General features: G+C 44.4%; 1 protein-coding gene across 7 annotated transcripts; it reads left to right on the plus strand.

Moving 5' to 3' along the window:
• The first annotated feature begins 6 nt into the window (after positions 1–6).
• Positions 7–26,752, plus strand: WRN (WRN RecQ like helicase). Of its 7 annotated transcripts, none has more exons than XM_033060364.1 (37): positions 7–76; positions 362–498; positions 910–1,019; positions 1,615–1,730; positions 2,666–2,811; positions 5,593–5,741; positions 7,555–7,704; positions 8,894–8,966; positions 9,858–9,966; positions 10,215–10,620; positions 10,826–10,906; positions 11,241–11,385; positions 12,096–12,171; positions 12,587–12,654; positions 12,827–12,935; positions 14,456–14,524; positions 14,998–15,080; positions 15,523–15,629; positions 16,074–16,261; positions 16,369–16,546; positions 17,054–17,235; positions 17,539–17,640; positions 18,002–18,094; positions 19,390–19,531; positions 20,097–20,270; positions 20,348–20,442; positions 20,709–20,784; positions 20,947–21,020; positions 21,509–21,587; positions 21,849–21,961; positions 22,144–22,258; positions 22,795–22,920; positions 23,524–23,686; positions 24,150–24,364; positions 25,093–25,155; positions 25,615–25,758; positions 26,413–26,752. In XM_033060364.1, the coding sequence occupies exons 3-37, from the start codon at positions 930–932 to the stop codon at positions 26,533–26,535; spliced, it is 4,422 nt and encodes a 1,473-aa protein (XP_032916255.1). In that variant the 5' UTR covers positions 7–76; positions 362–498; positions 910–929; the 3' UTR covers positions 26,536–26,752. The 7 variants fall into 7 exon arrangements, with proteins under 7 accessions (XP_032916255.1, XP_032916259.1, XP_032916257.1 ...); XM_033060368.1 differs by having other exon boundaries at positions 20,712–20,784; XM_033060366.1 differs by having other exon boundaries at positions 19,393–19,531.
• The last annotated feature ends 12 nt before the right edge of the window (positions 26,753–26,764 follow it).

Here is a 26,764-nt window from a genome sequence, read left to right on the forward strand (position 1 = left end):
TATTAACGGCGCGACGCGGCGTGACGCACAATGTGCTCGCAGCGCGGGTTCCGTGAGGGAGGCCGGACGCTCCCAGGTACCGGGCGCGGAGAGGCCGCGGTGGCGGCGGAACGAGCCCGCTCAGAGTCCCTGGGCAGTGCTCGGGGCTCCGCCGGCACCGCGGCCAAGCGGCCATGCGGGGTGCGGAGGGAGCGCACCGCGGCCTGCTGTGCTGGGGGCAGTGGGGCATAGCGGGTGAAGCGGTGAGGGCACTGTGGGGATACTGGGAGCACTGGGGACAGTCGGTACTGGGAAGTAGCCGCTCCGAGGGTGTCCCGACAGCCTGCCAGTCCTGAGGGTGCTCTTTCCTGTGGCCCACAAGGCGTGTTACCCGTTGTGTGAGGACTCGGCGGCTCCATGTCCCCTGCCGGGTATCCCGAGGGCTCCCGAACTGGATGGCCGCGTACCGTCGGATGCTGAGCGATCCCGAGTTCTGGCTGTTGGCCTAGCTCTGGGCAGGTGGGTGATGCTGTGGTGGGAGGTGGTGCGGAATCGTGTCTGGCTACCAAAGGTGCTCTGGAAATTCCTGCTGGTTTTGGGGGCTGTGGGTGCTGCAGGGTGTCCTTTATTTCCAGCTTCTGCGCTGCTCTCTCTGCTCTTGGCAGCCCCAGTCCAAAGAACTGAGTGGCCGTAGAGGAGAGCTATTGTCATGTCTCTGTTTTAGTGTTAAAATCCTTGCTGGAGCTGAAATGGAGAGGGCAGTTGGTTGTGCTGCTGCACACCAAGGGAAAAGTCTGCTTAGCCTTGGGAATCAATAAAAAAATGAAAAGCTTTCCATGATGTTTTTTCAGGCATGATGGTAGTGAAGCTCATCTCCACATGAGCTGCTGACTGTTCTAATTTCTTGTTCCTCTCTTTATTGATGTGGAGGTAACAGAGATGTGTCTAAAATGGATGTGGTAACTGCTGACCTGCAGGATAAATATCCCCAGTGGATGCTTACAGAGAGCCAGGAGGAAGCTTCTTTGGGGCATAAAAAGGTAGGACATGGCTCGGGGATGCTTTACAGGCTGCATAATAGACCACCTCTGGAGAATGTGCTTTTAGTTAGGCCTGTGCCTCTGAGGGAATTCTGATGTTCCTCACCCAGGAATGTGGGCTCTACATCAGTGAGGATGGGGGATTTCTCATCCATTTAATTTGGGACCAGTTTTTGATGTCCTATAAATGTTACCATGTCCTTGGGTTGGTTTTCTTTTCTGTGTGTATGAACAGTTCAGTATAAAAATGCCCAGGAGAAGGGACCATCCCTAAACATCCCTGTAACACCTAAACCAGCTTTAACAGTTAGAAAATGATAAATGAAGGGGAAAAGCAGAGGATTCAGTTCAGCAGCTTTTATTCCCCTAGGTGGGAGTCAATGATTACTTGATTAGTAAATTATTAGTAGCTTGGATATTAAAGATTATCAGGTGAAGCAACACTAACTTTGACTTTTTGTTCACTGGGTGCTCAGTAGGGAAGTTGGGGCAGGAACCCAGATGTTTTGATGAAGGGGAGCCTGGCTGGGATGGATGTCCGTGGTGAGGACAGGGATGGCAGGTACCCAGATCTCTCCCAAATGTTGTTTGCCAGAAGCCTGGTGCCCAGAAGAGTGTTCTGGAGGATGGGCTGCCATTCCTGGCGTTCTGTGGCTCTGTTGTTTACAGCTACGAAGCCAGTGACTGTTCTCTTCTTGCAGAAGATATCAGGTAACAGCTCCTACTCAGTTTTTTTTCTTCTTTCCTTTGAGTCCTCCTTTCTTTTTGGGAGGGACTTGGCTTTTGGGATTAGTTTCCAATTTGGCCTTGTTGGTGGGAGATGCCATTGCTGAACCTTTCAGTCCCTCAAAGCAGAAGCTCAGAATGCTCCATTGCACATTGATTGCCTTTCACTGTGTGGATAATTCCATGAGCTTTGGTGACTTCATGGAGAAATGTTAATTCCTAACTTTGGACTGTGTGTTTAAAGACAAGACAGTAAATTTGTGCTGCAGGTACCTCATTATTTTTTCCCAGCTCATGTTGCTGGGGTAAAAGTGTTGTGGGATAAATAAAAGCCTATCTTTGAATGGCTCATGGGGTAAATCAAGAAGAAACTTTCAAATAAGTAAAAACTATTTCATTATCTTTTGCCTCTGGCTGTCCTTGAGGCCTGTGTGGCCAAGTTTTAGTAGTGGGGGCTAAAGGCCTTGTCCCTGCCATGCTGCTGAGGGGGAGGAGGTAGGAAATTTGGGAATCCAGTTGAGCCAGGGAAGAAGAGAGTGGTGTGGGAAAGGTGTTTTAAAACTGGATTATTTCTCATTATCCTGCTCTGATTTGATTGGTAGGAAATGAGTTTATTTTGATGTGTTTGCTTTGCTGAGTGTCCTCTCGCTGTCCTTCTCTGCACCCACAGCCTGCAGCTATTTATAAACACTGTGCTGGTATTTGCAAGCAGATCTGCAGGGTTTTGAAGCGTTTCAGGTGGCTCTGTGGGCCAGCACAAAGTGGTCTGTGCTGTGAAATGGATTCTGTGCCTTGCATGTGTGAGATGGAGAGAATCACAGCCAGGGCACCTCTCACATTCGTGTGGGGTGACTTAAGGTTGGTGTTTTAAATGCTGACAGAACAGCAGGTAAATGTGAGGGGGATCTGTTCCTTTCCAGGCAGAGTTTATCAGATGGGGCTGCTGTTGGATTTGACATTGAGTGGCCCCCATCATACACGAAAGGGAAGATGTCCAAAACAGCTGTAATCCAGATGTGTGTCGCTGAGGACAAGTGCTACCTGTTCCACGTCGCCTCCATGGCAGGTACTGTACTTCCTCTCTTATTTAGGGCATGAACTGCTCACTGTTTCTTGTGGTTGAGTTTGAGCTTAAACCTTGAGCAGTGGCTGATACATCCTTCTACATGGGATGGTAAAAATCCATCATTTTCCTCTCCTTTCCCACCTATAGTAAAGGGATTTATTCTTTGGGTGATGCCTGTATGTTAAGACAATCTTAGCTTGCCATGTGTACTTGAAAACAGGATGTGGGGAGAAGAGTGTTACTTGGGGCTTGTTTTTCTGTCTGGGAGAGAATATTTTATTCCAGTTTTGAAAACTTAATTCCCTGCTCCTATAACGAGTTTTCTCTTTAGTGCTAAAATAAACAATGAACCTAAACAGAGCAGGCTGTGGTTTCTTTGTGCTTTGTTTTTTTAATTTGGCTTCAACAAAAAGCCTCAAAAAATGATGGTTCTTGTGCCTTCTATTCCCAGTACCTGCATTGTGTGACATCAGCTTTGGGAAAGAATACTGGGCACCTGGTGTGATGCAGCTGTGGGGAGAGAAGGGGGTGTGCTTAGCAGAGGCTCAATTCATTATGGATGTGAATAAAAGCTTCCAAATAGGGAAAATAGGGATGAGGGAAGGAGATGGCAATTTTATAACCTTTGGTTTAAAATGTTAGATTGAAACTATGCCTGTGAGAGGTTTCTGATTTCCCTGGGGGACTCGTGCTGAGGTATAATAGCGATAATTTTAATGTTGGTGTTCAATCCTTTGTCATTTAGAGCAAATGGGGTGGAAAATTTAATTGCTGGAGGCTATTCCGTCAGGGAGGCGCGAGAGCACAAAGGAAAATGATGTGAGGAGAGGAGGCTGAGGGAAGAGGGGCCATAAAGAGCTGGAGTGCTTTTGATTCTGGCAGGGGAGATGTTTGTGTGCCAGTGCTGAGCGTGGCTGCACGTGGGCTGCTGTGTTACAGCAGAAGGTGGTGTTTGCCTCTGGATGGTTTTCCAAAATGCCTCTTCTTGCCAGTGGAAGATGCACTTTGAGCTGAGTGTCTTGTGCAGGAACCAGAGCCAATTTCTGCTTGTTACAGCAGTAAATATGATCTGCAGAAATGCTGGCCAGATCTCAATAGAAAGCAGCAAGTCCTAGCAGAAAAACTTTGTCCTGCAGGAGGAATTGAGCCTTCTTGGACTGTGTATAAATGACAAAACCACATTTATTTATTTATTTGCTGGGGAGATTGTTCATCATTTTCCATTTATTAGTATTTTTTGGATTTCCTTACAGATTTCTGAAAATGTGACCTGTTCCTCAGATTGTAGCTTTTGCACAGGCTTTGTAGCTTTTTTTTCAACTTGGGCTTTTTGGTTTTTGTTGGTCACTTTTCTAGGAATGAGGTGGTAGAAATGGGGCCTGAGCCCTCCACTGGGGAGTGCCCATCCTTGAAGGTTTTAATGATAATTCCCTTAGTGAAAATCCTGTGTACAGCAAGCCAGCTGAGGGTTGTTGCAGGCTTTTATTTGACTGAATTCTTTCCCCTTTGTGGAGGGTTTTCCATATTTTCCTATGGCTCACATGCTTTGGAAATGCTGTGGTTTGGCTGTAGCCACCAGCACCAGGCTGCTGCTATCTGGGGGGTTTTTACCAGTTATTTTTTAATGCTTTGGGGTGGATCTGCAATTTCCCAGTCCACAACACAGCTGAATGTGGCTGTAGCTGCAAATGTACCTGTAAGTGGCAGCCATCAAAGGGCAGAGACAATTGTGCAAAAATAAAATCAGTGGTGCCAAGTGTTTGTTGAAGTACATAAATACATATTGCAGGGCTGAGAAAAGGTGATGTTTGCCATGAAACCCAAGGCAGATGAGCACTGTGTGCCTGTGCAGTTCTGTGTGTTTGCAGGTGCTAGATTTGCACTTGAGACTAATTCAGGGTATCCAGCTGTGGGGTCCTGAAGGTATGGATTTAAATAAGATGCTCTGAATTTTAAATGGGAGCAAACACACAGGGGAGGAAAAGGCTGTTACTGTTCAAGGATGAAGTGTCTGTGGCTGTTCTTCCTGTAGAAAATGAGATGAGAAAGCTGCCTGCTTTAATTCAGTCCTGTAAGCTTGAAAATACCCTTTGATCCAGGATTGCTGTGCCATCAGTTTGGGAGAAATCAGAATATAATACTCAGTATCTGTGTGCATCTTTAATCATTGTGGGTTTTTGCTCACTGACAGGACTGACATGTTTGGGCTTGGCACAGCATCTGGTTGGTGAATTCTGTTTTCCAAATGCTGTTGTTGGAGCAGCCCAACCTTAACTCTGAGTGTGTCTCCAGAGAATCTGTGCTTCTGATGATTTCCCATGCTTATGGTTTCAACTGTTGCCCAGAAATGTGAAATGGCAAAAACTGTGAAGAAATTATGTGGGAAATGGTAAAATAATATTTGATTTCATGTAATGAACACAGAATTTTCAGAATTCAAGTGCCTGTTCCAGCGAAGGCTTGCTTTTTTGTTTTGTGATTTAACAATGAGAAAGACAAGGTTTTGGGTTTATTTTTTCACTTGGTTAGTTTTCAGGTGCAGGATGACTTGTGTATTTCAGGTATTCCATTCTTGCTTGTCTGCAGGTGATCCATCACAACCAGTTGAGGTTTTCAGTCATTCCAGAGGGAAATCAAATAAACAGAGGAACTTTGGTGGCTTTTCCTTTAAGAGCACAGGGTTTTGCAGATGGCCTTTGTGCTTGGATTTTGTCATTTCCATTAGACTTTCTGGCATCTTCCAGTATTTAGTTTCTCATGTTTGGGCTTAATCTATTTTAGGTTTTCCCAAGGGACTCAAAAGGCTGCTTGAAGATGAAACAATTAAAAAGGTTGGCGTAGGAATTGAGGGAGATCAATGGAAGCTGATGAGTGACTTTGAAATCAAACTGAAGAGCTTTGTGGAGCTGGCTGACGTGGCTAATGAGAAAGTAAAACTTAAAACCTTTTTGTGTGTGGGAGGGAATCTTGTTATGGTGTTGTGAAAAAGGAGGCTTCCTTGTCTTGATTGGAGTTCCATTCCAACAGCAGAAGTGTTATGTAGAATGCTGCAGAGATCTGTTGTAACTTATTTAGAAACTGCTTAAAAACACCTCTCAAAGCCTGCACCACTGAGTGCTGTCTTCTGGTGAGCCAGTTCTTAATCAATGCTTGTCCCTCTCAGGTCTGTTCACTTTTAGTATGAGATGTACCTTTTGAATTCAGCTGCTTTTTCCTTTAATTCTTAGCGATGGAAATGGCCGGATTGTTCTGCTGGCAGTGCTGTCATTGCCCAGCAGTGGCTGGACCTTATACACGGGGTACAAGCCCTGCTGCCATGGCTTGCTGGGTGCTCCAGGGGGGCATCAACGTCTTCCTTGAAGTCCTCCCTGCAGAGGTGTTTGTGCCACACAGCCTGGAGCTGTGGAAGTACCTCCATCCCCATGATTTTCAGGCTGGAGTCACCTCAGCTCTGGCGGGGGTGCTGTTCCCAGCGCCTGGTGAGCCCTTGTTTACAGGCTGTGCTGCATTTGGCACACAGGTTCAGTTCTGTGTCAGAGATTGTTTGATGCAGGGACACCTCTGCTGTCTTTTCAGGGAAGGGAGACAAAGGTTCATTGCTTTCCAAATCCTCCTTATTTCTAGCATGTCCCTTAAAGCTTTTCTTTCTGTGTGCACCAGGGATTTCCTTACCTGTGCTTGGTCTCTCCGTGCTTTTCTCACTCCTTCTGTGATGCAGCACCAACATTTGGAGCAGTGCTTTTCATAGGAGCCACTTTAGAGTTTATCTTCCTAGTGGATTGGAAATTATACAAATTAAGTGTTTTACTCAAACAATAAGAGGAGCTGTTACTTCTCAAACTTGGAGTTTCCTCAGTCACCCCCCTTCCTTTTTTTTATATCCCATCATTTGACTCGGGATAATTTGTTATAAAGATGAGCAATGTGATCTCTCTGATAGCAGCTTAAAAGTCTTCTGCTAGAGAGAAAACAAACCAAAAATAAACTTGAAAGAGAACAGAAGAACAGGGTTATATATAATGGCACAATGGGAGGGGAAGGGCTGGGGGAGCCTGAAAAGAGCAGATTTTTTTTTTTTTATACCAGACCTAAGGCAATGAGCTGCTAATGCTGCATTGCTGCTGTTCAGCTCCATGGCTGGGCACGTTTTCCAAGCTGGAATAGCAGCTGGCCATGTCCATGAGGCTCTGGAGCCAAGTTTCCCAGACTGGCTCTGGGGACAGCAGTGTGCAGCCACTGTGGTTGACAGGGGATTGCCAAGGCAATTGGAGGCAGCAGCGTGGTGGGGTGGCTTTTGGAGGCTTGGGATGAGCTGCTTCCCAGCACTTGGAGCAGTGGTTATTCTGGGCTGGAGCTCTGCTCTTCTGCTTTGTCCAACACTCACAGGCAGGCTTTAATATTCCTGTGTTTGTACCAGATAAATCCCTGGTGTTGATGCTGAGTTTTTTTAATTAGAAAGGCAAATAACAGGAAAATCCTGGAGGAGGGAGGGGATGCTGTTTAAGGCCAGGGCTTTTATTTTATCAACCCAGAGGTTGCTTTGTTCACAAACTTTGTATTTTTGAGTGTGGCAGCGCTGAGAAGAGTTACTGCTTTGAAAAACTAAGTGGGCATTGACTAACCCAGAGCTCCTTGCTGCTAACAAGGGATTGAGCACACTTTGCTCTTTCTGGGGAGGTGCAGGTGCTTTCCTTTTTTAAACAAAACTCTGCTTCTGGTGTTTTGTTTGGATTTTTTCCCCAGCTGAACTGTAAGGAGACCTGGAGTCTGAATGGCTTGGTGAAGCACCTTTTTGGCAGGCAGCTGTTGAAGGATCATTCTGTCCGCTGCAGCAGCTGGGAAAAGTTTCCACTCAACGAGGAGCAGAAGCTCTATGCAGCCACAGATGCCTATGTATGTACCACAGGGGGTCACCTTTCCAACCTCTGGGAGTAAATCCTTGCTCCAGTGTGCTGCTAGCTGCTGGTTATTTCTTTAGTTCCTTGTCTGCAGGTGTTCACTGTAGCTTGTTACCACTTTTGGATGCGTTTCCTTCTGGTTTTGTCATCTTTCTTAGCTGCTAATGAACCAGAATCTTGTTAAATATAGCATAGGAGGTGAAATCCAAAAGCACACTGGAAGAAACACAGCCTTCACTGGTTGCTAATACAGGGGAACCACAATGTGCACTGTGAGGATGAGTTCAGTAGCATAGGAGTCCCTGTTTTTTTTCAGTATTTTGCATGAATTTTGGTTTATCTGCAGTTCTGTGAAGGGTTTTACCAATATGCCACCTGCTTCCTGGGAGAAAATCATTCCTTATGGCAAGAAAACAAAATCTCTTCAGTTTCTTATTTCTAGGCTTAGAGGAAGGGAAGTGGGACAATGGTTTCTTCTCTGACTTCTACTTCAGTTAAAATTTCAGCCATGGAGGGTTTAGCCCCTATGAAGACCCAAAACAGTAAGGAGAACATTTCAATTTTTTTTGTGCCTGGTTCAGCTTTTGTAGGCATTTTTTTTCCAGGCAGTGCATCTTTCCCACAGTGCTCTGTTCACCTGGCCTGCCTTTTGGAGCCTCCCAGGAAAATGAGGGAGTAACTTGTTTCTTTTTCAACACGTGTAGCCTAATTAGCACATTGCTGGCTTTGGGCTGTGTTTTTCTGTTAGAACTCATTATTCATACCAAGGGAAATACTGAACACACCGAATCTATCTTGGTAGGTTTGTAACTCTTGTGGAGCATGGCATGAAATCTGAATGAGGGGAGCAGATGGTGGGACTGGGAGCTGAGTTCTGGGAGCTTTCTGTGTGCAGCTTGCTGAGATGACCCACTCTGGGATCTGTGTGAGAGAATCCATTCCAGAGGGAGTCCCAAGTCAGCATTTGGCCCTTAGTGCAGCATTCTGTAACACTTAACCTGGTCATGATGGACAGTGGGGTCAGGGTAGTGATTCATATGATGTGACCTGTATTCCAGCTTGGAATTCTGCTCCTCACACTGTGTTGGTGCCAGGCTTTGCCTCATTAACTCCTGATTGATTTTTGTTCTTGTTGTTTTTTCTCTGTGGAGTACTGAGTACTAATTATTTCTTTTTTCTCCTAGGCTGGCTACATTGTTTATGAAAAACTGAAAAATATGAGTAAGAGTGACCAGAGATTATTTAGCATGAGGAAAGGTAAGTTGTCTATCCAGGCATGAGGAATTTATTCTATGTACAATTGCAAATTCTGTTTCCCAGCAGGTATTTTAATGGAATCAGGTTTGTTTGGTTTCTTGGTGATTCCAGATCACTTGCAGAGTGAAAAGTCTTGGATGCCCAGGGTAACCTTACTCTGTTTTCCATAGGATGTAGGAAGGTCCTCTCAGGATGTTTGTTTGTGTTTGTCTCTGCTGTACACACGCTGTCATCCCAGTTTGTTTATGGAAACACTTGAGTGAGTTAATTTCAGTGCTGCTGATGCAGGGACAAATACCTAATGTGAAATGAAATGGGGCCACAAAACACACCACTTGAAGTGATGTTTTACTGAGGCATATCAGTAGGACCCAAATGTTTTAGAGCAGCTTAACATTATTTACTTCATCTGAGGAGATTTTAAAATCTTAGTTCTTTTTTGGTTCTGAATTTCATAAAGAAGATGTTAGAGGTAGCTTAAGGCAGAAAAAGAGGAGTGGTGAGAGGTTTGTTTCCTTTTTGTTTTAGCTGAATTTTACTGTTCTGTCAAAGGCAGAAGTGGCAGTGCTGTCCCCTTGATACAAGGTACAGGATTTGGCCTTGGTTTAGTCAGCATGTCCTTGTTAGCAGCTGTGTTCTGGGAGCTGGAGGGAAGCTGGGAGGGAGGGCTTTGTAGTGGTCCCGTTGTGTACCTGCTTTCCCTGAGCTTGTCTAAGGGAAGAGATGCAGTGCTGAAATACTTGGAAGCTTGGCCTGATTCTCTGTGCTCGATTTTTAAGCCCTGGAAAATGCTGTCTTACCAGCTGTAGATCTTGTAGGAATGGGAGTTCTTCACATACAGATGTTAGACTCTAATTATTAAAAAATATCCATTTCTTGCACCTGTTACAGACAGCACCTCTGGGGGTGTGAAGGAGCGCTTGGCTTCACTGGCTGAAGAGATAACAGACCTGGTTTCTCACATCCCTGACAGCTCTGGACAGCTGGAAAACTTCCAGAGGTCAGTTTTCTGCTGACTTGTCTCCACCTCCACAATCAGTGTTTTGCTTTTGACCTCTGAGGTCCCACTCAACAAAGTACTTGTGTTTGAACAGACATCTGTTATCTGTTTTCCAAGAAAATGTGGTTTTTTTACATGTAGGAATATGTGGTTTCCCTGGTCTAATTGCAATGGATTTGACACTGAACTTGGCTGAATTTTGTTCTGAAGTGTAGTAACTGCCTCTGTGATTTTGTTTTACCTCCTAGGGCTGCAGAAATACTAGCTGAGATATCAGAGAATGTCAGTGCCTTAAAATCCACCCTGTTGGGCTCAGGTTCCCCTTCTGGACTGGAGAAGAGCTGTGGTGCAAATACAACACTATTTGAAGCCAAGTCAGCAAGTGTCAAAGCACAAAAAGCAGAACGTGCTGAGCAACCTGAAGGTGACCTCAACATCTGCTCTGATACTACACTGGCTGCCCTCTGGGAGGAGAAAATGGTTGAAGAGGAGGCACAGAGGGGGAACACTGCTCTGGAAAATGGGGCTCCAGCAGCCAGATCTACAGACCAAGAGGACAGAGATGACTTCATGTCCCTGGACATCAGTGAGCAGGAGCTTCAGGTCTTGGAATGTCAGGCTGCAAAGGAATTTGTCAATGAAGTTACACCTGAGGTAATGAGGACTTGTTAAGTTCTAATATTTCTTTCAGATAATTTGTTTTTAATGGACAGGCCTCAGAGCTGAATGTTGATCTTAATTATCTTGGGTAAGAAGTTAAAGCATACAGAGAAGTGGCTTATAGGAGGTACAAATGTTAGAAGATTGTGGGTAAAATAGAACTTACTTTGCTTCTAAGAGATTGGTGTTGATTTTGTAGGAAGCATCTTCCACAGACAATGAACAGAATGTGTCCTGTGTCATTGAGAGTGATGAAGAGCTGGAAATGGAGATGCTGAAAGTGAGTGCCTCAGGGTTTATTTTTCAGTTTTTTTTCTAATGATGCTGCTCTGGGATCACAGTGGAGTGGAGCACAGTTAAGGGGAGGGAATATGAAGCAAAACTATGCTTCTTACAGAAGATGGACAGAATAAATACAGGGATACCTAAGGAATTCCATTTGCTGGTTATCATTTGCCTTGTGTGTCATCTTTACTACACCAGCTTTGATCCACCCACTAGATTTAAGTTGTTACAACTACATTAAAACCTGCTTCTCATATTCCATTACCTTGGATAGGCATTTCATTTACCCTTCCATGCTCCAAACTAATTTTTTCTTCTTGATTTCTCAGTCTCTAAAAGACGTAGATGGTTGTCAAGGAGTTTTACCAGAAGGAGAGTCCAGTAAAGCCTGGAAAGCTTCTGACACAGAAGTGGATGTAGCACCAGATGGTGATGAAGATGAAGGCATTGAGGAAGAGGAGGAGGAATATTTTGGTATGGTTTTTAAAACATCTTAGTGCATGATGAAATACAATTTCCAAGATCACTGTCAGTAGAAGCAGTGTGGAAGCACAGTGACTTTTAGGGGTTGGTTTCTCAAACCAGGAAAATACAGCTCACCTGGGTTTCTAAGGGAACTTGGTATGAAAATACAAAGGTGTGCTGTGAAGAGAGTGAAGTTCTGCAGCTGATGTCTGCTTCATGAGAGTAAAACCCATGTGGAGGACCTACTCACAACACAGCATGGGGGAGGTGACACCTCCTGTCTGCCTCTTGTTCTTTTGCTGTTGCTGCTGAATGGCAGAATTCTGCCTTGGGGTGATTGTGACTTGCTTTGGGGCTGTCCCTTTGGTGAGAAATCAAGTTGGGAAAAGCAACTGAGATGTGAGAAGCACGCCTTGACTTGTTTGCATGGTCCTGTTCCAGATGATACAGTTAGGCATTACAGTCCTATTGCTTTATCTCATTAATCAAGCCATATGTTCTGCTCCTTATGCAGGGTCTCTGAGGAGCCTCTCTGCTTTTTTAGTCCTTCATTCTAGCCTGTAAATACCTGGAGTTTGTCTCTTTTCACTGGAATTGCCCAAATTCTAACCCCTGGGCATCACGAACCATGAGCAGACTGTTGTTTGTGGAGACAGTGCTTTATCTTTTTTAAAATTTAATCCCAAATGAGTATTTTCTTCTCCTCTCTCCCACTGAAGATCCACTGCTGCCAGAACCTGGAGAAAGCCACATCACGTGTCTGAAGACCTATTTTGGGCATTCTTCATTTAAACCGTGAGCAGATTTTCTGGTAAAATGGACACTCTGGGGAATGTGTTCCTGCCCTTTCTTCAACCTGGATGATATTTTTATCACTGCTTACTTGAAAAAATGGCAACAAGCACTTCCAGGTCTTGTTCACACTCTCTTGTGATGGAGATAACTGAACCACAAACACTGAAAACTGCAGGTATTATTTGTGATCTCCTGTGAGTGTCTCCATCAAGTGCTGCTTGCCTGAGTCCTGTTAGAGATCCCCACTCTGGCACTTGTGACCCTGCCTGCAGTGGCTGCAGCGTGCAAAGACAGCACTCTGAGGCAGCCTCAAGGGTCCCTTTAACCCACAATTCAACAGAATATGCAGTTTCATGCAATTTAGTTGTTATCTGCGGTGGCAAAAATCAAGTATTCCCCTTTGTTTAATTTAAAGGGTCCAGTGGAAAGTGATCAATTCTCTTTTGGAAGACAGAAGAGATAATCTTGTTGTCATGGCAACTGGTGAGTTACCATTGCATCCTAAGAAACAATAAAAAGTCATTCCCTTTTGGAGGGGAGAGTTGTAAAACAAACATGGCTTGGTTCCTTGGGCTCACCAGGGTGTTAGAATTGTCTCTTGTAGCTGCACAGAAAGCATGACATCTCACTTGTGCTTTTTTTTTTTCCCTCTCAGGCTATGGGAAAAGCTTGTGCTACCAGTTTCCTCCTGTTTACACTGGGCACACAGGAGTTGTCATCTGCCCTCTTATCTCCCTGATGGAGGACCAGGTGCTGCAGCTGACGTAAGTAACGTGGTGGCAGTGCCAGGCTGCTGCTGGATTCCCCATGGACTCACAGGGATCCTGCCTGTGGCACTGCTGGGTGTTTCCCCTTTGCAGGCTGTTTGTGTGTCAGCTGCAGGGTGTGTGTTTCCCAGGGAACACACACAGCAGTCTCAGATCCCTGGATTTGCCGCGTAGGTGAACCAGAGGCTGAGGTTGCAAAGGATGGATGCTGGTGGAAGGTTTCTGGAGGAACTTATTTCTGGATTCACAGGCCTTTTGTGTCCAGACCAAAGTGGTGGGGGAGCTGTTTGAGGGTGTCAGACTCATGTCAAAGTTTGGTAGGGCTTCTTTTGGGTCTGAGGAGTGGCATCTGAACTGAGTGCAGCTGGAAGCTGTAGGCAATCCAGATGAAAGCTGCAGCACAGGCTTTCAAGAGGGACAGTGTAGTAGGTCTCCTAACACCTGGCCTCTCCCCTTCTTGAGAGATCTGAGGGGAGGACTTGTGGGTGACACCACATCGCTCTGAGATGAGCAGTTTCAGGTGTTGCCAGGATAAATCTTTTATTTTTAATACCTGATAATGCTTTCTCCACATGTATTCACTTCCTATTGTAAGAGCTATTCACTTCTGACTCTTTTTCACTGAGGCTGTGGGACTCATGCTGAGTTGTCTAGTTCATTCCTGCCTTGTCCAACTTGGGAAGAACGAGTCTTTTGTGAAAGAGGGGATATGAAGATGTTTTGAAGTGAAGAACATCAATTATGTGTGGCATTTTCTGCTGCACATTGTGGCTGTGTGCAGATGAATGGTTGGACAGCCTAAGCTCCTTGATTATTACTCAGCAGGGTGTCTGTGTTCAGCTGCTGCTTTGACTTTTCCACTGTTTTCCTCAGTGGAAGGGGTTTATTCACTGCCTTCCCAGTGGGTCATTCATGTTGAGGAGACTGAATTTCTACCAACTGCAGCAGTTTGTCTGTCAGTCTGGCTGCAGGTTGGACTGAGCAGCTGTGGAAATGAAACCAAGGGCTCTGAGACAATGCAGCAAATCACCAAGTTAAGAGGTAAAATATGAATCTGAGCTGGTGATTATTATGTCACTAGAAGCCAGCACCTGATTTGAAATTAGCAGATGCAGCATCACTAGCTCACAGAAGATTCAACAAGGTAAAAAACTGTGAGCTAGCAAGGTTTACATCCAAATGTGAGGAACTGCAGCAGTAAATAAAGAGAACACATTTAGCATATCCTTTTGGATGCTTTATTTGTGAACTTGTGCAAGGAAAATGGTCTTCTTTTCTCTGCTTCTTGCTAATCCAGCATGTCCTGTGGAAACAGGAGGGGAAGGGGAAGAGCATTTGGGTGGCAGGAAGAGTCGTGCACCACTCCTGCTTTTTCAAAAGGCATTTCACACAAAGATCCTGGAAGAAAGTAGTCTCTGACCTCACAGCTTGAACTTCCTTTAGAAATGCTGGCACAGGCTGGAAGCTAAAGCTTGCAGAGTGAGTCTGTTCATGACTGTACTTTTTTATTTCTGCAGAATGACAGGGATTCCAGCTTGTTTCCTTGGTTCAGCTCAGTCAAAACAGGTCAGGGATTCCGTCCTGGGGTGAGTTTCAGCCAAGCTTTTTGTTACTCTGGGCTGTGACACAGGGGTGCTGGAGGGGTGGGTATGCTGTCTCCCTGCTCCATCATCACTGGAACTCCTGGTTCTGGCCCAGCTCTTGGGACCTGGTATTGAGGATATTGTTTGCACTCACCCAGGCTGAGTGTGTGGGAGGCTGTGGAGCTTCTGTATTAATCAGCTGTGTTCTGATTAATACCTGATTTTAGTCGGGTTTTAGACCTGTCTCTGTTATCACAGCAGTCCCTTCTTACTCTAAAGGCTGACAAGTCTGGTTTTCCTTTTCCTGTAATGCCTTGCCTTCCTGTTGTTCTGAAATGTTTTCTGTGGTCTTCACTTAATTCTTCTTGTTTCCCATCAGAAGTCTATTGTTCTCATACTGTTGTTCAGTGTAGTCATGTTTTTATTGAATTTGTCTGGGGTCTTCTGGTTGAGTGTATTTTTCTCTGATCTTTCAGGGGTCAATACAGAGTCATATACATGACTCCAGAGTTTTGTTCAGGAAACTTAAATTTACTTCAGGAGCTTGACCAAACTGTTGGTAAGTTGCAAGGATAATTATGTTCAAACCTTTTTGATTACTGAAGATGTTTCACCCGTTTCTTGGTGAGAGTAGTGACCCCATTCATCACACAAGATCTTGTCATTGATGAAAAAAATCATATGTGAGTGTTTGTCTGGAACAATCAGGCTTTGTATTACACCCCAGAAAGTACAACAAATAGCATCTGTAATTCTTACTTGTGACTGTGATTGGGAAGCAGTGATGGAAAAGGTCTTGTTGGAACTCGCCTGAGATTTTGATCTGTGTGAAGGGATGAGGGATGCAGCTTGGATTGTGGTGGTGGGAGAGTGTAAAAGCTCTTGGGCCTTTTTTATTAAAGAGGCCTTTAAGTTGGTGCAGCAGAAGGCATTGCAGGAACAAAAGCTAAAGCGGTGCTGGTGACTTCTCAGAAAGCTGGAGCTGGTTTTGTGTCCCCCAGGTATCACCCTCATCGCTGTGGATGAAGCTCACTGCATCTCTGAGTGGGGCCATGACTTCAGGAACTCCTTCAGAAATTTAGGCTTGTTAAAGAACGCTCTGCCCTCGGTGAGGTTTGGCTGTATTGGGTTTCTGATACAAGAAAAGGGTTTTGTGGGGTAGTTAGGAAATAGCAGCCTTTTAAAGTTATGATCTGGGTGTGCTGACCAGGCTGGTTTGGAGTTGGAGCATCCCTGACAGTGACTGAGCTGTGTAGCTTTATCCCAATGTTTAAACAAAGGATGCTGTGGACTTGGACTACCAGACACTTAAGAAATTTAAATTGCTTTGGATCCCTGTGTGTACCTTTCAAGGGTTCTGTTCCTATCTGCTCTCTCAAGAGCTTTGGTCTAAAATGTTCAAGAAGCTCAATATTGTTCAAATGAGTGAACTTATCCAATGCTAAACACATTCAAGTGCCTGTTTAGGTTCTGTATCAGTAAACTCTTGAGTTTTTTGGTGTAAAAAACTGTGAATGAGAGGTCATGAATGTTGTTCTCCATCTCTTTGCAGGTCCCCATTATTGCTCTAACTGCAACTGCGAGTCCCTCGATTAGAGAGGACATAGTGAAGTGCCTGAACCTGGAGAATCCCCAGGTCACCTGCACCAGTTTTGACAGACCTAACCTGTACCTGGAAGTTGGACACCAAAGTGGAGACCTCATTAGGGATTTGAAGCAGTTCCTAACTAGGAAAGGAAAGTAAGGATTTAAGCCTGGTTTTGATCCCTCAGATGCATTTTTTTTTTCTTTTTACAGGCAAGTGGCTTTTTTTGTTCTGTACCTTTACATGTTGTTGTTCTTTTCAGCACTTGTGTGTACGAGTTTGAAGGCCCCACTATCATCTACTGCCCTACAAGAAAGACCACTGAGCAGGTGGTGTGTGCACTGAACAGACTCAACGTGGCCTGTGGTACCTACCACGCTGGGATGGGGAACAAGCAGAGGAGAGACACTCACCACCGGTTCATGAGGGATGAAATTCAGGTATGTGGGAAATGAAATTCTCTTGGTCCTATTTAGAATTGCAGAGGTTTTGGTAGAAGAAAATTTTGGGATATCAACATCTCTCCTCTGCCTGCAATTCTGGGTGAAGAAACTGCCAGTCGGTGCTGACAGGAATAAGATTGCTGGCTTATCCTTTGAATTTCTGTAGCAGCTCCCTTAAACATGCCTGGTATCCAAGGAAAATGATGGTAGCTGGAACAAGATCACAGCTGTGAGCTGCTTCTTTCCTGGGCAGCAGAGATATCCTGGGACTGCTTGTCATCCTTTTCATGATACTGTTTGGTGCCTGTTGAGAGCAGCTTCTTGAAAACATTCCTGCATTTGCCACAGCACATCATCCCTCTCCTGGTGATAATCCCATGACTGTGCTCGGGCCAAACTCAGCCCTGGGGGTCTGAAGCTGCTGTAATTTTGAGTTTTGAGTCTGGCAGCAGATTGACCCCAAGTGTTGTGAGTTAACCCAGGCACGTGGCTCCTGTTGTGCAGTGCGTTGTGGCCACGGTGGCGTTTGGGATGGGCATCAACAAGGCGGATATCCGGCTGGTGATCCACTATGGCGCCCCCAAGGAGATGGAATCCTACTACCAGGAAATGGGGAGAGCCGGGCGCGACGGGCTTCCCGCTGCCTGCCACGTCCTCTGGGCTCCAGCAGACCTGGCCTGTAACAGGTACAGAGCTTTTTCTCCCTCCTCAGGCCTTGGGTCTCTATGGGCTTGGAAGAACCTCTGTGTCTCTGTTGTTCCAGCCTCTTTGGGATAACGTTTGGGTGAACGTGAATAAAGGGCTCTCCCGAGTGTACCCCATTCTCTGAGGATCAAGGTGGTGGAGAAGCAGGCAGGCAGCTTGGGTCTGGTTTTAGTAGGATGTTTTTTCTAGATCTTCCTGGTGAATTAGAGAGCATTGTCTGGCAATGTGGGACAGGGGAATAGTGGTCAGCATTTAAGGGTCTGCATTTTTTGCTTCCGTCTCAGACGCCTCCTGAGTGAGATCAGGAACGAGAAGTTCCGGCTGTACAAGCTGAAGATGTTGGCAAAGATGGAGAAGTACCTGGTGTCCAACAGCTGCAGGAGGAAGTGAGTGCTGGAGAGCTTGTTCAGTGCTTTGTCACTGCAGGCAGCTTTGGTGAGAGCTGCTGGGACTGGGGCACAGCTGGGGGTTGTACAGAAGGCATCTCAGACTCTCAATGTGTTCTGCAAGCACAGAACATTCTATTCTGTGTTAATGAGCAGTATTGAAAGCACAACCTTCAGCACATTTATACGTTTCCTTATTTGCTTTTTTTACAAAAAGACTTTTTCTTTAGAGGAATCAAGGCTAAATAATTGGTTCCCCAGTGAATTAATTAATGATGCTGATTTCAACTCCATTTTCTGCAATAAATTTTACGTGTGAATTGGTGGTCTTTCATTGAATTCTCTTTGTTCCCTTGGGTAGAATCATCCTGTCTCATTTTGAAGACAGACAACTGCGAAAGGTTTCCTCTGGCATCATGGGCACAGAAGAATGCTGTGATAATTGCAGGTCCAGGTAAGCTTTCTTCCCTGAAGGCTGATCCTAGAGGTTATGTTCTCTCAGACTGACTTACAAGGCAAATTATCTGAAAGAATTGACTTTCACGCATCTGATCTTGCAGCTGTTCAGCCTGAGGTTTATTTTTGAACATGTCTCTAACCTTTCTCTACTGAGTCAAGCAAACCCTGCTAAGCTCTAAGTCAGCCTGTGGGAAAGCCTGGAAACAGAGCAGGATCACAGTTCCTAACAGAGGTTTAGAGCAGCACTCGGTGAAAAACACCTCTGTTCATGGTTTAAGGCCTGTTAGGTAATTAATCCCAAAAGACAACACTTGCAAATGGTGTGTGGTACCAGGTGTCTAAGGCTAAACTGCCCCAGTGTCCAGGGAGCTGTTCTCCTGTGCTGACATGTGCTCTTTTAACCTTGCTAATAATCTCATGGATGTGCTGAGGGGGGACTCAGGAGGCTGACAGTCACAGAGCTATGAGCAGAAACACCTCTGTTGCTTTCTACTGTGGTTACAGTAAAGCTTTCCCTGAAGTTATAGTAAAGCATTCCTTGCTCTTGCTGGTAGTCTGATGCTTTCTGATACCAGGAAAGATGTTAGGATGTGTTGCTTTCTGGAGAAATGTTACCAGTTTAGCTACTAAATTTCTATATGTCAAGGATTAGGACAGCTTTGTCTGGCCTCTGCTACAATTAAGTAAACTAATTTTAAAGACCAAAGTTTCCCTCTTTGCAGTCACTTTGTTAATGAAGAACCAGGTAGTCACTTGAAATAGATAATTTTCATTTTTCTCCTTAGGAGTGGTTTGTGCCTGTGTTTTATCAGTGGATTCTTTCAGTCAGTAAGAAATGCTTTTACAAACCCTACAAAGTTTTTTATGGGGTTGCTCTTTCCCTCTGGTTTTTGTTTTTCCTTTATGTTCTTAAAGAAAGAGAAAAAACCTTTAAGTGCAGTTAAAGACATGTTGTGCATGCCCAAATCAATGCAAGTATTTAAATACTGAATTCAAAAGATTGCTGAGACAATGTTATTAAGAGCAGGTGTCATGGAGAACTTACTGTTGGGTTGGGCAGTTTTCAGAAGTTATATTGGTGGAAATATAAATATGTCTTGAAGTTACACTGGTATAAATAATTAAATGTGTTTAGATGTCTAGGACTGACAGTAGAGACTAAGCACAGGTCAATCAGCTGTGGTTATTTAATTTAGTTATTTCATTAACCACTGTGTTGACAACACTTGGAACAAGGGGGAAGGGGCTGGATGTGTTTGTGTTAAGCTTGGTTTCCTTTGTGCCTTTCAGCAGCTCCAGCCTCGCAGTCCCCAGTGACTTTGATGGTGGATTGCAGGACTTTGGGAAGCAGGCACACCAGCTGCTGTCTGCAGTCACTGCCCTGGATGAAAAGTTTGGGACCAGAATGCCAATTCTGCTGCTTCGAGGGTCTGTAAGTGATGGTGCAGCTCCTTGTGTGTGTTCTGAGGGTGGGGCTGTGACAGTGCCCCTCTAAATTCACCTGTCAATCAGAATAGGGATATACATTCATGTCTGTGTGTGTCCCATTCTTGGAGAGATGGATGTTTGTGTAAAGAGGTAGTCTTGACTTTGGGAAGCTGCTCAGTTCCACATGCAACAAGCAAGATGATTGTCCTCTACTTTTTTTTTTACACCTTTAATTTTAATTGTTTTGAAATAATAAGCAAGAAACTCACTGGAAATAAATTAGAATAAGAACAAAAATGTTATCTTTACAAATAGAGGGGGAAAAAGAATGACCTGTAGTACTTGATAAAGCTGGGTGAATTATGTTCCTTGTTTAACCTTTTAATCAAGTTAAGCTGCTGATTGTCACACAAGTATATGTAGGGGAAAATTAACTTAATGTGGCAGAAAGTAGATGAGTGGAATAGGTTAGAGGAGGCTCCTTACTGGGTTTTTGGTGTCCTGATTCTACTTGAAGCTTCCCTGTAGAACAAGTGACCAAATCTGACAGGTTCTTTCCCAATTTCCAGTGCTCCCAACGTTTGCCAGAGCGGTTCCGGAGGCACCCTCTCTTTGGCTGTGGAAAAGAGTGGCCAGAGAACTGGTGGAAACTTCTCTGCCAGCAGCTGATACTGGAAGGGTTCCTCAAAGAAGTCACAGGCCAGAATAACAAGTTTGCAACCATTTGTGTGCTCACCCAGAAGGTATTTCTGGTAGTGAAGTGACCCACTGAGAGCTCCTGAGCCATGCACAGCTAAACCATGTGATTTATTTCTTACAGGGTAGAAATTGGCTGTCAAAAGCTGGCTCTGCCTCAAATCCAAGTCTTCTATTGCAGTCCAGTGAAGACCTTAATCTGCAGAGACCTTCTGCCAGGTAATTGTAGCACATGTGTTCTCTTGAAGGCTTCTTTGCTAACATCAGATCTGTCTCAAACCTGCTTTTGGGAAAGGCAGGGCTGAGCAGGAGGAGGGCTGTGAGATCTCAGTGTTCTTGTTTTATGAAGATCCTAATAATTAATAACTTGATTTGCCAAATGCATCCCTGTACCAACTTGAAATTGGTTTATTTAGCAAAATGTTATTTTTTGAAGGGCAGTGTCACTACACAATGGAATTAAGATGTAATTAATTGCATTACAGCAGCAAGCGTTCGCCTGTCTCCTCCAGGCAGTTCTCCCCAGGCACAAAAGGAACAACACAGTCACCAGGCAAGCAGGTCTGTGCTATACAACCCTCCTGCAGTGTGATCCATCCTTGCTCATATTAAAAAAAATAAAACCCAGCTTGTAAACATATCACAAATTAATGTTTTGTCAATTGCAAACTCAGTGAAAAGATTGTCAATCAGCATTTGTCTTGTTCTTCTGGTTTTTTATAGATATCTCTGTATGAGATGTTCTCCTATAAAAGAAAAGATCAAACTCCTCCAAGAAGCACTAACATGCTTAACAGGTACAGTCTTTGAAATTAAAACAGATTTACTTAATTTTGACTGTGTTAATGGGGTTACTGCTTGTCAGGTCATCATTAAAACGAGCGTTTTCCTGAGAAATGGGTGTGGAAATCTTTAACAAAAGACAAGGGCCTAAAACCTGCTGTTTATTGCATTATATTTCAAAGTATCTTGTGTTTACAAGATTTCATGGTTAGCATCAGGGAGCTTGGAGGGCTCTGCCTTTCCAAATAGGTCTGGGTAAGACTGGGACCAACTCGAGGCTCCCTCAGGTCTAAAGAAATCCAATTACTTGGAAATTGTGACATGCAGGATGCTGCTGGTTGTACCCCAACCAGTTTCCAGTCCTTCCTGGGGGCAGAGCTGGTTTGAGGTGTTGTTGGAGCTGGCAAAATAAGTCAGGCTGCTGTTCTCCCACAGCCTTGAACCAAGCCCTGAATAAACTGATCTAAAGCAAGACTTGCTTCACACTTGATGTTTTTGTTAGTGTTTCAGGGCGCTCACCACTGAAATCCCCTTTGAAGCCCCAAGAACCAGATGTTTCATCCAAAGAAAAAGAACTAGAGGTAAGTTTTTCTGGGATAGGGAGGATATCTCTGAATTGCAGTCAGCCTGCAAACCACAGCTGTCCTGTGCTTGGACAGCTCATAAAATTACTGAGTTGTTTTGAATAGAAGTCCTAGAATAGGACTGAAATACTTGAGGAGGGATTGATGGATTGCAGGGGGTTTGTGTACTGCTGGGAAGTTCAGGGAGGTGGTAACAATTATACCTGTGAGTGATGTAGAGCTGCTTCCTGAGAATTTGGCTCCTTCCTTCCTTCCCAGACTGCTCTGTATGGCAAGCTGCTGACTGCTAGACAGAAGATAGCTAATGAGAAGGAAATGCCTCCAGCTGTCCTGGCAACCAATAAGATCCTGGTGGAGATGGCCCGGATAAGGTAAAGCCAGCACGCAGGAATGTTGTACAAACTGGGAACTTTGTAAACCAAGTCACAAATGCCTTTCCTGCTTCTGTTGGGAGAGTGGAGGCATCTGAAGTGCCTCCCCCAGCTACTAACAGGCATTAGGCAGCAATATTTTGGGAGTGTCTTATGTTGTTGCATTCTTCATCCTAAACCAGGCCTACGAGCATTGAGAACCTGAAGAAAATTGATGGTGTGTCTGAAGCCAAGTCCACCATGTTGGTGCCTCTCCTGGCTGAAGTTAAGGACTTCTGCCAAGCAAATGGTCTGCAGGTATGATGAGCTCAAGGGTCTTCTCCTTGGCAGGAGCCTTAAGATGGATTTGTTCTGTAGCTGTTGGACTTAATGGAGTTCTGTTCCACAAATCTAGCAGTGGGAACCAAAAGCATGCCTGGTTTTTCAGTTGTCTTCAGGGAGTCTGTGTTGAGAAAGCTTAGCTCAAATGGAGAAGTTTCCCATGCAGACTAAATGCCACAGTTTGTTCTGATGGAATAGTTTCACATGGAATGAGGGATAACTAAGACAATGTGTTGACCTGGGCACTTAATTCTGGCTGCTTTTCTTTTCCAAGTTCTGGGGATGATGCCATGCTGGTTTTAGTAAGATGGGAACATGTGGGTGTGCATCTGGGTTCCCTCCTTGCTGTAGTTTTCCCTCCTTTCTGTACTTTTTTTGTTAAGAACATAGAATTGTGGTCAGCTGAATGATTCTGTTGGTGTTAGTTTGTCAGATAACTTCAGATAATGGGAGGGTGATCCACTGGTTGTCACTGGGATACAATTCATTTAATTCTGCTTTATCTCACTTAGACTGACACATTCCCCAAATCTGAATCAAAAGTTCAGAAAGAAGCATCTTCCTGGAAGTGTGCTAGAGCCCTTTCTCCCTCAGAGGAGGTCACATATATCCTGTTCCAGAAGAAAAATTACTCTCTGGTAAGCTCTTGACTGTGGAGGCTTTTGCTTTGCTGAAAACTGACAGCAGGGGTGCTTTGTCTAGAGGAGGGAGAGATGTGCAAGTTCTCTTAAATCCTCTGCACAGTGTTGGATAGGTTGCTTTACAACTCTGAGGCAGTACCTATCCTGGGTGGGATACAGTGAGTTTTTAATTCCACAGTAAGCAACTCAAGTTGCTTTGGCTTTACCTCTTCTGAGAGTATGGATCAGGTGATTCCCAAGTTAAAAGTGTACCTGAGGATAAGCTAACAAGAAGTAGTTACACAATTATTACTGGGCAACCTGATGCTCTGTATCCACTAATCCTGATGATATGCACAGGAGTAGAAACTTGAAACATGCTTTTTTTGAAAAGTACGAGACTCCAGTTGGAAATCTGTCCTGGAGAAAAACAAGTTTGTGTCAATCAAATTGTGAAGTTTTTGAGAGAGAAACACACTTGACAAGCTGGAAAAGCAATGGAATAGCTATCAGGAGTGATGCTGTGTTTTGGGAAGCTTTGTTGTAGTGCCATGTGCTTTGGATTGTTTTTTGGGGATGATGCTTCTGCCATGTGAATCCCTTGTGCCTTTGCTTCCCCAGGGGGCCATAAGTGAGTGCAGATCTCTGCCCCTTGCTGTGGTTGGCACTCACCTGTGCCAGGCCCTGAGAGCTGGCTGTGCTGTGAGCCTGGAGCGAGCAGGTTTGACTCCTGCAGTCCAGAGGATCCTTAGGGATGTTATCTGCAATCCTCCCATTAACTCTGGTGAGCATCACTGACCTCACCTCACATTCTTGTGCCTGGCACAGCCCAGCAATCCTGCAAGGCTGGGGCAGTGCCAAGGTCACTGCTTTCCTTTCAAGGTTCAGCTCTAAAATAACTCCATCATGATCCAGAACAATGGGGAACACCTTTATAAATCCTTTTACTCGATTGCATGGAAAGGATTGAGACAGCCCTGTTAAATCTGTATTTACTTAATGTTTTTGGAAAAAAACATCAGCCTGACAAAGTATTTCTGTAATTACTAGCACACTCAGAAAACACACTAGGAATTATCACATGATCTCACAAGTCAAACCCATACATTTTTAACTTCTTACCTTTTCTGTTCCTTAATCCATGCTGTGCTTTAATGAGGTGCAACAAATGTATTTTACAATATAAGAAAACTGAATCAGGGGCAAGAAGCTTAAATAATTAATATTGTATTTCTGTTTTTTCCAAGACACTTCCAAAATTCAAGAAATTAGAAAACTCACTCCTGCAAATATTGAGTTGTATCTGATCAAGATGATGATTGCACTATTGGAGAAAGAGGATAGAAATAAATCTCAGGATGTCTCAGGTATCAAAAGAAGGTTGGTGTGGCCTGAAGGGCAGCAGGGAAAAGCAGGAGCAGATCAAGCAAGCAGGCAAGGTGCCTTGTGGATTAAAACAGAGGTTAGTAAAAGAAGGTTATAAAACTGTTCTTCTGTAAAATCATGTTTTCTCTCTAGGAACAGACCAACAGAATGTTGTTGGTGTTTCCAGCAGTGCTCAGTTTCTCATCTTCCCAATCCACCTCTCCCTCAGTTTTGAGTAGAACTGCCTCCTCCTCAGAGGAGAGCTCAGAGCAGAATCTGAGGATTCTTTTGGGATGAGCATTGACCTAGGAAGAGGTCAGACCTGTGCAGCTTAGCTGTGATTTGTTGGTAAAAAGAAATACCATGCTCCAAATCCTGCTACCTGTGCTGGGATTTCATGTCTGTTCCCTACAGGGCTTTGGGCTGATTTCTTAAACACTGGCTCAAACCATCTTTCAAGCATTGCCATTTTGCCAAATTGATTTTTTTGCTTCCCTGAGTGCTGTTTCATTTCTACAATATCTGTCAGAGCCTTCTTTTTCCTGCATTTGACCTCCTGACAGTGCAATTGCCTGAACTCTGATCACACTTTTCCCTGTATTGTTAGCTCCTGGAGCTAACAGTGGGAATGACATGGTATTAGTAATCAAATTAACATAATCCAAAGGCAGAGACTGCAAATCCAAAAGCTAATCCAAACAGTCTTTATTTACTTCTCCTTTAGAAGATATCCTGATTCTAATAATTCTCTGTAGTGAGCAATTTTAAATCTCTTAGTGGATTTTCTTGGATTTGAATGGCCTGACATTGCTGCTGCTTTTACAGGGTAATGGGATCAATCCAACATCCAAGGAAGGAGCAGAGAAAACACATCTGCCTTTGGCTTTGGTAAACACATGTTCTTACTTGAATAAAGCATGTGGTAAACTTGGCATTAGTGAGGATTTTGGTAACACAGGGATACAAACATGTCAGCATGACTGCTGCAACCTGTGAGCAGCAGCATGATATAAAAAACATGAGTTAATATCTCTGTGCCCACTGTGCTGTTTTCAGCTGGCACTTCAACTGTAAAAACACATTTGAAAATAAAACACCTGTGAGTAAGAAGTAAATATTTGAAGTTGTCAGAGCCATAGGGATGGGGAAAATGTTGTTCTCCAGTTAAACAAGGCCCAAGTACGATTTCTAATTGCTGTTGTTTGAAATGCATGAACTTCACTTGCTCAAACTTTATTGTGGTGAAATGACTAAGAAATAGGCAGTGCCCTCATTAAGCAGAGCTGTTGGAACTTGGTTGATGAGGGACTGTGACCCCAGTAATGTTGTGCTCCCTTTGTGTCCCAGGGGAATGCTGCAGGGAGTGTGGATGCCCAGGAGGCAGGGAGCAGGGGAACAGCAGGCCTCTCAAAACCCATCACCCCAGCCTCTTCCAACCAGCCTGCCCTGGATCCCGAGGAGGAGGAGCTCTTTGGGGACTCTCAGCCCAAGGTGAGACTGCAGCAGCACAGCCCAGACCTGGTGGTTGGGGTGGGAATCTTCCACAGCCAAATTCTCAGCTTCTGTCTGCGTTCCAGACTGTCTAAAACCCAGCCCATTTCTCTCATCGACATCCCTGAGTGATGCCATGTTGCTTTTATTGTCCTGGACAGCAGTAGATTGCCACAGGAAACTTTTCCCCCAGTATATTTTTGTCAGCTGTCTTGTGGCAGATGCTTCTAGTGTTTAAAGAGGACATTTGATTCCTGTTTTTTTTCCTTTTTAAGTACAGGGTTCTGGGAGGCTGTGCCAGTCACTTTAAAGATTTTTGCACTGGTGTCTATAGGAACACAAACTGTATGAGCAGATATTAAGAGTTTTTATTTAAAAGGGAGCTCATGTCTCTGACCAGCACCACTTCTTGAACCCCTTTCCTTCAGTTTGAAGCTGGATATTGCTGTGAGAGCCTTGATTCTCAGAGTTTAATTCTTAATCCTCTAGGTACTTGAATAAGATGTTGGATCTAAGTGAGGTATAAGTCATCCCTGAACAATTTGGACAGTTCATGGCTCCAGCTGAGCATGAATTCGAGAAGTAGAGCTGTGTGAGTTGGCCAGGCTCTCGATGTGTGTTTGTTTCCATGTTTGTGCATTTGTTTCCTTCCAGGACTCGCATCCCCCTGCTAAGAGGAGGGTGCCAGAATGGTTTGGGACCTCAGCAGCAACAGCTGGACCTGTAACCCAGACCAAGAAATGCAAAACAGAAACCAGAAAAGGGATTTTCAGTTGAATGTGGAAAGCAATAGGATTTTTTTATCTTCTTTCTCACTACCATGAGATTATCTGCACAGACTGTTGCTTCACAGGGGCTTTAATTTCCCCTGTATTACTCTGCATTATTGCTGCTGCTGCCTCTTCTCTTCCTCAAGCAGCGCTTTTACGACTTTTTTCACTGTGTGAAATGGGATGTTAATAAAAAGCTTTAAATAAATAACTTCTTTCTATAAGATGTGTGTGTG

The sequence above is a fragment of the Catharus ustulatus genome, chromosome 5 (assembly GCF_009819885.2).
Source record: "Catharus ustulatus isolate bCatUst1 chromosome 5, bCatUst1.pri.v2, whole genome shotgun sequence".
NCBI classification, from domain to species: Eukaryota; Metazoa; Chordata; class Aves; order Passeriformes; family Turdidae; genus Catharus; species Catharus ustulatus.